The 11,981-nt window shown below is 35.6% G+C and overlaps 1 protein-coding gene across 1 annotated transcript; it reads right to left on the bottom strand.

Moving 5' to 3' along the window:
- Positions 1 to 602: 602 nt before the first annotated feature.
- Positions 603 to 11,430, bottom strand: LOC111512828 (uncharacterized). The gene is made up of 7 exons (XM_023168994.2): positions 11,359 to 11,430; positions 10,445 to 10,530; positions 7,989 to 8,117; positions 5,162 to 5,197; positions 4,776 to 4,887; positions 967 to 1,031; positions 603 to 777 (listed from the first exon to the last, which is right to left on the bottom strand). The coding sequence occupies exons 2-7, from the start codon at positions 10,514 to 10,516 to the stop codon at positions 760 to 762; spliced, it is 432 nt and encodes a 143-aa protein (XP_023024762.1). The 5' UTR covers positions 10,517 to 10,530; positions 11,359 to 11,430; the 3' UTR covers positions 603 to 759.
- Between the last annotated feature and the right edge of the window lie 551 nt (positions 11,431 to 11,981).

Raw genomic sequence — 11,981 nt, 5'->3', positions numbered from 1 at the left:
GTTGTTCCACACCCAGGTATTTCTACATCTCTCTGGCACCTTGATGATTCTTGCACCATTTACGAGCTGCACATTCTATATGTAATCCCCACATCGTCCTTCCATCAAATTGACTGCTGCATATCTGTCTATTCCGAATCATCTTGGAATACACCACTTCTTGAAGAGACCCGTTTTGTTTGGATTCTAACCTGACTGGATTTTATGGTGGAGTAAGTCCTTCAGTTTTTCAATGCATATCATTGTTTTATCAAGTGACTTGAGGTTATTCGTTGTTGAACTGGATGTGGCAGGAATCGATATAGTGCATACGTTACTTCTATATTGCACGGTGTCTGAAGCGATCTGCCAAAGAAGAGGGACTCCTTGAATTTCAGCGACTTCTCTATGTTTATAAGTCTGTGCCTGTTTATATATCGGTCTGTGATTTTTTCAATTATTGATATCAATATCATCTATAACGCCATCATTGAATTGGGTTTGTTTGGTTCTTTGATTCATCTATATCAAGATTTGTTTTCTTATCCAATATTGAAGACATAATTCAGAAACATCTTTGTATTTTTGAAGAATTTGCATATTGAGTAAAGCAGAATAAAACATTTAAATTTTGTGAAATTTTATTTATACATTCACTACACTGATATTTTGCAGTCATTATATGAAATAGTGTTATGCTTGTTGCCATTGTTGTTCCCATGGTTGTTCATTGATGATGATGTTAGATATCCATATCATGGAGAGTTCATTTCTTCTCATTTAAAACATCAGGAATTTCTGAAAACAATATATTTTCCATCATTTGTTTCAAATTTTCATTGAGTGTCGAAAATAAATCAAACGGTTTGAACTGAAAAATAAACGATTCCATTTCATTGACGAAGCACTAATGCCCAGTGACGGATCAAAATAATTTTTCATCAAATATTATTATCTCAATAAAATCATATATGGAAGAAAACTCACTTCGGGATCCTTTTTGTAAGCGCATTGGACTGCGTGCCATATTTGTTTAGTAGCATCTTTCAAAACTGAAAAAATTTGAAAAAATTACTTTCAACTAAAAGAGTATTCGTATTGGAATGTATATGTTTTCCAGATATAAAATTTTCATAATATTCATGTGTCTGAAACAGCAACTTCCGGACAATGGATCATTTGAAACCTACTCTTTCCACATAATAACTGTTTTCAATACATTGATCTTTGTTAGTACTACTAACTTTGTTAGTACTACTACTCCAGCAATCTGAGTCATGTAAAAATAATTTCAAAGCATTCTTTTTTATCTCCTTCATTGCTATGGAGATTGTTCAATTCGATTATAATCGTTATTGAAATCAAACAAAATTTTTGAAACATAATTGAATTCATAATTATTGGACACGTGTTTTTACACAGTGGGGTAACAGTCTTTTAAGCGAGACAATTTCCAAAAAAAACATAAAATATAATAATGATAAATTCGTTGGAATAACACTATAATAACAGTAATAATAATGGTCTCGGCCTATATCTTTCGACATAACACGGCCCTAAGAGTGCTATATTACAATCTAGGGCACTCTTTCTGTATTGACGAGACACCGGTGTTACCCCACGCTCCGGAAGATATTGATTCCGTTGTGAGGAACGAGAAGTGCCGAATTTATTGTAACTACTCGTTCCCCACCCTCAGGCTCATACAAGTCAATAAGCCTGATATAGTCCTTCTCGACCACCAGAGCAGAACGATATTTGTCGTGGAGTTTTCAGCTCCTGGGGAGTCGAATATCGTCCGAAAAGAGGAGGAAAAACGGATAAAATATCAAGATTTTCTCTTCGAACTCCGCAGACTCTTTCCAGACCACTCTGTCAAGATGGTTGTTCTGATTATTGGAGTCCTACGTGGAATGATGCTCTCTCTATTCTCAAATCTTGAAATCATACCGGCTTGCCGGTTGATTGGTCATTGGTTGATAATGCTGGCGCGCATCGCCGAATGTATCGGGGCTTCGGGGGATAGGGCCTGACCAGCGCACACTACGGTGAAAAACTTATAATAATAATGATCAAGCAGGATGATAAGTCTGATGTAGTCCTTCTAGACCACCATGGCAAGACGATACTTGCCGTGGAGAACGAATATCGAGACGAGTATCCTTCAAAAAGAGGAGGAAAAACGGATAAAACCTCCTCTCCAAACTAAGCAGACTCTATCGAGACCACTCTATCGAAATGGTTGTTCTGATTATTGGATTCCTTGGATCTTAGCCGGACAAATGCAGGAGGCTGTCATTCTTACGCTAGTTGCACACACACCGATTTTGGACGGCCAGTGTAAAATCGGCCGATATTCCATTGGTAGCGGGTGCTTGCACACTCACCGGATTTTTATCGGTCAAACAATCAGTTGCTTTGTTGTTGTAATTAGCACTCAGTAACAAAACGAAGTTAATGCGTAGTAACTACAATTTCATCGAGCATTCGAGACTGGAATGGTCGGTAAAAAACCGGTGAGTATGCAAGAGTGTATTTAGTCATGTACGCCACTACTTCCCGGTACTGCCGGCCATACAGTGGCAGTGGACGGCTACTCACCGGTATTTTACCGGCGACGATCACCGGTCGGCGTGTGTGCCAGATCCCGTTCCCACATGTGGTTCACTATTGGAATTTGGACAACCGTTCAAAATCGGTGTGTGTGCAACTAGCGTTAGCTCACTACAATTACTCGGTACTCAGGTCACATGATTCTCGAACCTGCGTACATGATAGAAAAATCTCAGGAAAAGTATATAGATTGAAGAGTAGAAACCTCAATACTGACCCTTGAGGTACCTACATCTTTATCAATTGAGAATAATAATAATAACTTATCCACCATATAGTACTGCTTGAGTTTTATCGCTTGAATAATAGGATAAAAGTTTAGAAGCTTTTCTGCTGACCTCTATGAAATTCATAATGTATCACGTAAGTACAAAATATTCTGATCAGTATATTTGGTTTGTGCTTTTATTAAAGTTTGGCATATTGCATATCATGTGATTTTTTTTTGGGAGTCAATTATTATTTCTATAGACAACAATATTTTCTTTTTGTACAACTGTCTTCGAAAGTAACATTTTCAATGGTTGTCAAGAGTTTTAGAAGATGATGTTTACAAAGTAGCGTGTTAAAAATATTTTCAACACGATTTTTTTCGACCAAATAGCAATAAACAAAACATAATTAATTGAATTTTCAAGGAAGTTTTATTATGAACAATAGATATGGATACGATTGAATTCTGTTACGAATGTATTATATACATTGATTATATTATTATTATTCATGAAGAACAATATGAAAGGTACAATCAGAACAACTACTGATATCAATACCTTGCGATTTTGAAGAGCCTTTTAATATATTTGAACTATCTGAGTTGACAATTTCATGGGCATTAACAATTAATTCTTGAAGTGAAGAGGAAGATGCTGTAACGCTGGAGAAAGCTGTGAGGGTTATTCTTTCAGCAATAGCCTTTTTATAAGAAATAGACTATTTGATATAACTCTCAGCTACTGTTGTAGACTTCCATCCTCCGTGTTTCTTGATATCCGTTATATTTGCTCCTGATTCTGTTAGCAAAGAAGCAGGAGACCTTCTGAAACAGTGACCTGTATATTCCTTCGGTTCCGGGAGGTTCATAAACTCTGCAATGGTGGGAGGCATTTTATCAAACGTATTTATACCAATTGGGTTGGCACTGCATTTACAATTTGGGTATTTCAGAAAAAATCGTTGATGATTGATAACAGAAGGGCGTAATGCAACGTATTTATCAAAATAGTCTATATTTTGCCAACAATGAAAAAGAAACGACCTTTTTTTCGTTTTTGTATTCGGAATTTGAGCAATCAATGATTTATCCATTAATTTATTCTCTTCTATTAATAAATGGTACAGCTCTTCAGGCCGGCAGGCTCCATATATTCCGAGAATAGTAGCAACTTTTATCAACAAATAATTGGAGTTGTTTGAACGTAACAGTTTTTTATTTTTTGGGCCAATAACTTTCATTTTTCCTTTTAAAGAATGCTAATACTTTGAAATATCTTCTTGTATTGCCACCATTTTTAACGAGCGCATTCAACTTTATCATTGAAAACTTGCTCCACAAAGTTGACGAGTTCCATATTTTTCATTTCTCTTCTAGATAGGCTGAGTAGACGGTTTCGCTGAAATTTCCTTCAACGTTTCCAAGTCTACACCAAATAAGAATATGCTATGTCGTACTGATGAGCTGATTTTTTTGGTAACAATTTAATTGAAGCTTTTTTTGCACCCTCTTCATTATCGTCAGGAATACACAATTCATCACTATTTTTCTTCATCAAGCAAAACATTAAATACCAGCAAGAACTTCAAATGTGATTCCAAATAAAACGCCTGAGCTGTAAACAATACTGTTTGTTGGTAATCAGGTAATTTGGCGTCACCTGACACGGCCACTTCACAGCAAATGCGATAACATGAAAATAGTAACTTGACAAGAGATGTAAAAATGTGTTCTTGATGGAAATATTAAATTCATCTATTTTATGATGAAAACAGGACAGTTGTACAAAAAACTTTGTATGATATTTGTGTTAGAAGTAAGTTTTATTTTGTTCGTGAAACTTTTTCATTCACAAAATGAAATCTTACTTTTAACACTCATATCATGAATAGCTATTATGGAATGGAAGATCTGAAATGAAAAGGAATATTCAAAGTCAGTATATCATGTTGAAAAAATAGAGACTCACCAATGTTCTTAGCCGCATTAAGGCACTCAATATGCTGGGCTAGTTTATATTCCAAATTATCTGGCAGATAGTGTTTCACCAGTTTTTCATCGAATGTGATATCAGTCTTTATCTGTGAATGAGAATCATTGATTAAAATATTTTTCATCAGACGATTCAGAACCAAACACAGAAAACTAACTCAACAAAAAAATTCAAAAACACGTTAACTTTATTCCTCATCAAAACAAAAATGATATCTCTCTACTCGCCTGACGCTAATCAAATTAACGTCTACAGAAGATGACTCAAACTGTCATATTCGTTGGCAATGGTTTTTGGACCTGTTGACAAACTTGAGGCGTTTTTGGATTTCATCATGCATCGGAAATTGATTTCATACTCACCACTCCAGATATTAAGCCAAGACATGAGACATATTTCTGTAACAATAAGAAGTGTAGTAAGTTATAACAGTGTAGATATCATAAGCGGGGATGAACAGTTTTCGAAATATTGTAATATAATAGTGCAGGTGAATGAATGATAATAAATATGATGAGCCTTCTTCACTATTGAGTAGTATGATAATGGATTTTCTATCCCTGGGTGAGCCGAATGTCTTCCGGAGAAAGGAGGGAAAACGAATGAAATATCTAGATTTTCCTTTCGAACGCTACAGGCTCTAACTAATCCACTATTTTCACACGATTTTTCGGATTATAGTAGTTATTGGTAAAATGCTACCCTCAGGGACGTATCACTGGCTATCAGATCATTACATCGAGACCAACATGCATACAGGTCAGGTATGTCAACAGAAACGGCTTTATGTCGGATAACAAAAAAAGTAGAATATACTTACAGAAACAAGGAAGTACTTTTAGCTGCTTTCTTGGAAATTGAGGGCGCATTTAATAATATGTCGTTAGAATCATTCAGGCGTCGAGGAGAAAAAAAATCGACAAGACAAGCTGTAGGTGGATAGACTGAATGCTTAGGGGAAGATTGGTATATACAACCATTATGGGGAAAACAGTCGTGACACGGGTAGCAAGGGGCTGTCCTCAGAGGGGAGTTCTATCCCCTCTGTTATGAAACCTTGTGATGGACGAGATATTGAGCCTCTTGGACCACAATGGGTATGAAGCACTGGGCTCTGCAGACGACTTAGTCATCTTAGTCCAGGGTAAATAAAATAATGTAGTGAAGGGATGCATGCAGCAGGCCCTGAATATTTTAACAAGATGGACCGAAGAAGAAGGGCTTCACATAAGCTCATCCAAATCGATCATAGTAGCATTCACCAAGAGGACTAAAACGGAGAGTCTGTGACCTCTGAAACTTCGAGGTGAAGAAATACAAGTGTCGAGGGAGGTTGAATATCTGGGAGTAATCCTAGATTCCAAACTGACTTGGAACCAACACTTGGATAGAATAAAGAGGAAAGCGGAGGTAGCACTGATGCTCGCCAGACGCACCTATGAAAAAACATGAGGGCTTGAACCAGACATGGTATATTGGCTATACACGATGGTGGTTAAACCCATGATAACATACGCATCTCTGGTCTGGTGGCCAAAGATGAAGCAGGCGACGGCCATGAACAAACTAGGCCAGGTGCAAAGACTTGCATGTTTGGGAATGACGAAAGCAATGAGAACTTCCCCAACAGCTGCATTGGAGACATTCCTGAATCTACCTCCTTTACACTTCGTGATAATGGGGGATGCCAGGATGAGCCAATCAAGACTGGAAAACTCACCGAACTATAAAAGTTCGGACCGAACAGAAATTTCGGAACAAGTGGAGGAGCACATATTGAATATGTGCACGGACCACATGACACCGAAGTACACCGTTAACACAAATTTCATGGCCAAAATCATAAGCCGTGGAGGGTGGAAGACCATTAGTCATCCCGAAAACATGTTTGGAAAAAACACCTGGTATACAGATGGATCGAAGACCAAACATGGAACGGGAGCTGGAATATACTGAGCGGATATAAATTCAAACTACAGCTATCCGCTAGGACTATATACATCCGTCTTTCAGGCGAGAGTGTATGCTATCTTGCAGTGTGCAAGGCTTATTAATTTGAGACCTCAAGGAAATGAGCGGATCAATATTTTAACAGACAACAGCAAGAGCGCACTAAAGGCTCTGACAAACCCGAAGGTGACATCAAAACTGGTCTGAGAATACTATGAAGAACTGAATAAATTTACAAACAGAGACAAATTAAATTAAATCGAAGAACTACTTCAATATAGTAGGGATCGGCTCAGAATTATTACAGGGTTACAAACCGGTCATTGTCCGCTAAGAGGACACCTGAATAAAATAGGGTTGTACAACGGAGACCTCAGCTGCAGATTATGCAACAAAGAAAACAGCTCTACACATCTTATGCTAATGTGAGGCACTGGATCACAGGAGGCAGGCAATATATGGACGTACGAAATTTCGCCCAGAGAATATGACGAACATCCAACACGGAACCTGTACAAATTAGTACAGGGAACGAGACTTATGGGATGGGTGTCATGAGAAGATGGAGAATAAACGCAATCAGCCCAAGAGGCTGCAGTGTTTTTTGGAGACTTGGACTAAATGGACAAGTGAGACAGCTTCCAAGGTACCAAAAAAATGCTACCCTTTCCTCTCTTGAACCGCGAGATCATAACAGTTCATCTTAAGATACGGACACAAGGTATATTTTCTATTTGATGAAATTGAGAATTGGTATATATTTTTTAAATAATTGAAATTTCGGAATGTTTTGAATTTCAGTTTCTCTACTCAGAAGCAATATAATAGAAACTTCAAAAAAATATATTTAATTCAGTGAGTATTTTTTCTCAAACTGAAAACTTTGTAGGCTGACATTCAGTAATGAAAATTTCGTAAAATTTGATTTTTTTGAAGGCGACACAAAGATTATAGCGGTCATACTTTTCGACACAATGTTTATAGTACGATGTATCTTTAGCGTCAAAATAGGCCCTATATTCGACAATTACTCCTTCATCAGAACGAGCATTTTCTTGAGATCTGGGAAATAGTTGCTGGGGGCACGATTTGGATGATTTGGTGGCAATTCATGTAAAATTGCCATAGTTTTCATTGATTTGTGAGACGGTGTATTGTCCTGATGAAACAGCACTTTGTTTTTCTTCAAGTGGGGCCATGGGGCAAAAATTATATACTGGAATTAAAGAATTCATTTACCTGAATATTTTCGTCGTCGGCGAATTTTCCTTGTTTCAATTCCTCAATTTGTTCCTCTGTGGCACCAGTTATGAGAGTGCATTGTTTATGCCAGATTTTGGATGCTGGTCTCAATATGTCACCAAGGTCCTAAAAACATTTTTTCATTAAAATTCAACCCCAATCATATTGCAATAGTGTGTTTGATATGGCCATCATCACACATTCAGCAGTTGCATCTGATACTAGCTCGAATATTACCTACTAGAGATTTTTTCCAACATCAAACCGTTATTTCAACACCCCGACATGTGTTTTGATCTCCAACTGGTCATCTTCAAGAGGAATGCCTCTCCAAAAGAAAGAAATTTTCGCATTTGTCGGTTATAAAAGTCTGTGGTCGATGTTTCAGTGTTCCATGATAGATAGTTCTAAGATTCAAGGTCTTGTGGGGTTCATTTTTTATATTATATTAATGGTTTTTCGCATTACAAGTGACTTAAGTGAATTACAAGTGACCTAAGTGAATGATATTTCTATAGTTATGCATTTTTCTTTTTGTATTTTATCAATGATGTTCATATAAAGCTATTCAGCATACTAAAAATGTCGTTTGATAATTACATACTTTTTAACTCGTAAATAATAATAATAATAATAATACATTTATTTTCCCAAAGATGATGAAACATATAGGAATAGTCACTTATAATCTGAAGATCTAAAAAATGAAAAAATCATCCAATGTATAAAAAGCATTGTCGAGTAAATATTTCCTCAAGCGAGTTTTAAAAATAGAAATATTGGCGCAACTATTTCTTTAGGCAGTAGGCAATGTGGAAATCAGCGCAATTTCTCGTATCATAACTATGGACTTGTTGGATTCTAGTTAACTTATTTTTATTTGTTTAAACGTATACAAATATTTCTAAAATTGAAATACTCGTCATTATTAAAATTTTTGATGCTTTAAAAATCGGTCTACAGGATGCTCTGCTTGAGGTATCGCAAATGATTTTTAAAATGCGTTTTTGTACAATAAATACGTCTGGTGCTCGAGTGGACACACCCCAGAAACATATGCCATATTGTAATCGGGAGGCTACTTGTGCATTATATAATACGATTAATTGTTCACGTAACAAAATGTCCTTAAGATTTCGGAACATAAAACATAATGAGTTCAATTTTGAGATCAAATTGGTACAATGTTCTTTCCAGTTTAAACCAGAGTCTACAGTAATTCCAAGAAATTTGACTGATAAAGTAGGCTCAATCAAGATTTCATCAGTTTTTATTGTTACGGTTTCACATTATTTTTGGTAGTTGTGGAATCGTATTATATTTGTCTTATTACTATTGGAATAGAGACACTTCTGATCACACCATGAAATAAGGTTACCAACCGCATTTGTACACTTTTGTTTCAAGGTATTTTCACATTTGTCAGAGATAAATATATTGGTGTCATCTGCATATCTAATAAAGCTGGCAGAAGATTCGATGTTATCCATGTCATTCGTGTGGAATAAAAATAAAATTGGACCCAAAACAAAGCCTCGGGGAACGCCCATAGAGATATTTTGATATGCAGATTTAGTGGAAGATATACTAACAAATTGTTTTCTGTGTGTTAAGAAACTCCGTACCCAGTCGAGTGAAACTCCACGAATTATCATATTTGTACAATTTAGACAAGAGTACCTCATGCTGAACGCAGTCAAATGCCCTGCTGAGATCACAGAAGATCCCAACAGAGCACTCACCTGATTCGATTGCTTTGATCAATTTTTCATAAAATGACAACACCGCACTCTGAGTTGAGAGTCCTGGCAGGAAACCATACTGGTTATCTGAGAAGATACTATGACTTACTGCAAAATTTATAAGTCTTTGGAGATAAGAATATTTAAAAACCTTAGGAAAACAGGATGTGACAGTAATGGGCCTATAATTTTCAAGATTTGCTGAATTTTGCTTTTTGTATACTGGAATGACTTTGCCGATTTTCAATAAAGATGGAAAACATCCACAAGTGAAAGAAAGATTAACTAGATAAGTTATGATTCAAGTTATGTTATGTTCATGCAATGCCGAATTTGGAACTTATAGCCCCAAAAAAAATGAACTATGGAAACCTCAATATTTCTGGAATGATAAACATACATTTCTTCCAGGTATCAAGCAAACATTTTCACCGGATAAAAAATATTTGAAATGATTCTCAAAAAAGAAATATATTCATATATATATATATATATATATATATATATATATATATATATATATATATATATATATAATATATTTTTGATTTCACCCCATATTGATAGATCATATATTTGGATATTCACTCAAAAACGCGTATTATATTGTTAAGAAGTGAAGATATTCATTCATTTTTGTGCTTCTGGTTTTTCACTTCACCTCATTATAAATTTCACCACGGACTTCGTAAAATGGATATAAGTACTCACGTTTTCTGGAATGTGGGCGGGTCTAACAAATGATACTGAACATACGATGAGGAATATCATGAACCAAATCATTTTGCTGACAATATCTGAAAAATAATTCAAATTATACCACACAAATTCAGAATCTGAATGGGAGAGGATTTTGATATTGGAGCCAATTGAACCTGTACAAAACTAATCTGGAATTCCACTGTTATAGAGATGTATTCTTTTATGATATACATTGTCACTTTACTGAAATGGGGGATTACGTAAATATAAAAAAAATCATTTCTTTCAAACATAAATTCTAAATTCCTGAAGATTAATGAAAGGTTCAAATCGCGTATTTCCAACACTTTTCATTTTAAATATACATTTGCAATCGATATTTTACGACATAATCCTCATCAATATCTGAAGAAAAATATAAAATTAAATCTTTGAATTTTGAGAATTTTTGACATTGGATCTTGGTGAAGTTGATAAAAAACTTTTTGGAACTGATATAAATGATGGAAAAACAATTTGTTGAGAATAATACGGCAGATGAAAACCTTCTGTTTTCAAAAATAAAAATGGCAAATCTGTTCTAGACAGATGCAAACTGTTATCATCGAGATATAGAAAAGAAAATTGTTTCTGGTGCGTCACGAACGACATTGAATTTTCTTATTCACATGATGAATGAAAATAGTTAGGTACTCCTTGAAATTCTTAATATAAAACTTCAGAGACAATTGATAAGTCACCATAGTAGAATGCCACCAAAAATTATGTATTTCATATAAATATTCAAACGCGTGTCGAGAAGAGTGTTACAGTTTTAGAAACAGTGCTTGCTCTGAATTTATTCTATTCCATATGAGTGTTCAAAATATCCTCATGACAAAATGTTTTTTTTTTGTGAAAAATATACGAATTTAGTATCTTACCTTGTTTCTTCCAAGAGTTTATCTCATACAAAGGAATATGTTGCAAAATTCAAACTATTCTTAAATGTCGCGCTACACGGTATTTATATACACTCCAAAATATGGGTGATAATGAATGCAAATGTCACTGAAAAAAGATATACGCTGTCTGTTCAAAAAATAGGTAGCATTATAATTTTTTCAATATTTTTATAAATATTGACCAATTTCTATTCTGCCACCTTCAAAGTAGTTCCCTCAGATATAATACACTTGTGCCAGCGTTTCTGTCAATCTTTGTAGCCGTTTTCAGTATTTCTTCGAGTTCTCTCAGCGATTCGTACTTTATCTTATCAATCGTCGCATAGCAGTGTCTTCTCATGTGTCTTCTCAATCTTGAGGATTGGAAACAGTCGCAGGGGGCGAAATCTGGTGGTTACTTTGGCTGAGGCATTATTACGGTGTTGTTTTCGGTTAAGAAAGTACGAACAAGCAAAGACGACCGAGCAGGTGCATCACCGTGATGCAGAAGCCATGATTTGTTTTTTGACAATACCGGATTATTTCCTACGTATTGCTTCGCAAGCGCAAGCGGCGTATAACATAAGGTAACATAATACTACTCATTGACCGTACGACCATAT

Source organism: Leptinotarsa decemlineata, unplaced genomic scaffold, assembly GCF_025532065.1.
Source record: "Leptinotarsa decemlineata unplaced genomic scaffold, Ldec_3_MD MMD2_tig00026328_RagTag_RagTag, whole genome shotgun sequence".
NCBI classification, from domain to species: Eukaryota; Metazoa; Arthropoda; class Insecta; order Coleoptera; family Chrysomelidae; genus Leptinotarsa; species Leptinotarsa decemlineata.
The sequence above is the reverse complement of the archived record's forward strand: the minus strand, read 5'-3'. Positions and strand labels throughout refer to the sequence as shown.

Excerpts from the sequence above, each read along its gene's own strand:
- LOC111512828 (XM_023168994.2), bottom strand. The coding sequence starts at position 10,516 with ATGATTTGGTTCATGATATTCCTCATCGTATGTTCAGTATCATTTGTT. Across the intron at positions 4,888-5,161 it reads TTGGCTTAATATCTGGAGTG|ATAAAGACTGATATCACATT; the intron begins GTGAGTATGAAA and ends TCTCATTCACAG. Across the intron at positions 1,032-4,775 it reads TAATGCGGCTAAGAACATTG|TTTTGAAAGATGCTACTAAA; the intron begins GTGAGTCTCTAT and ends AAATTTTTTCAG.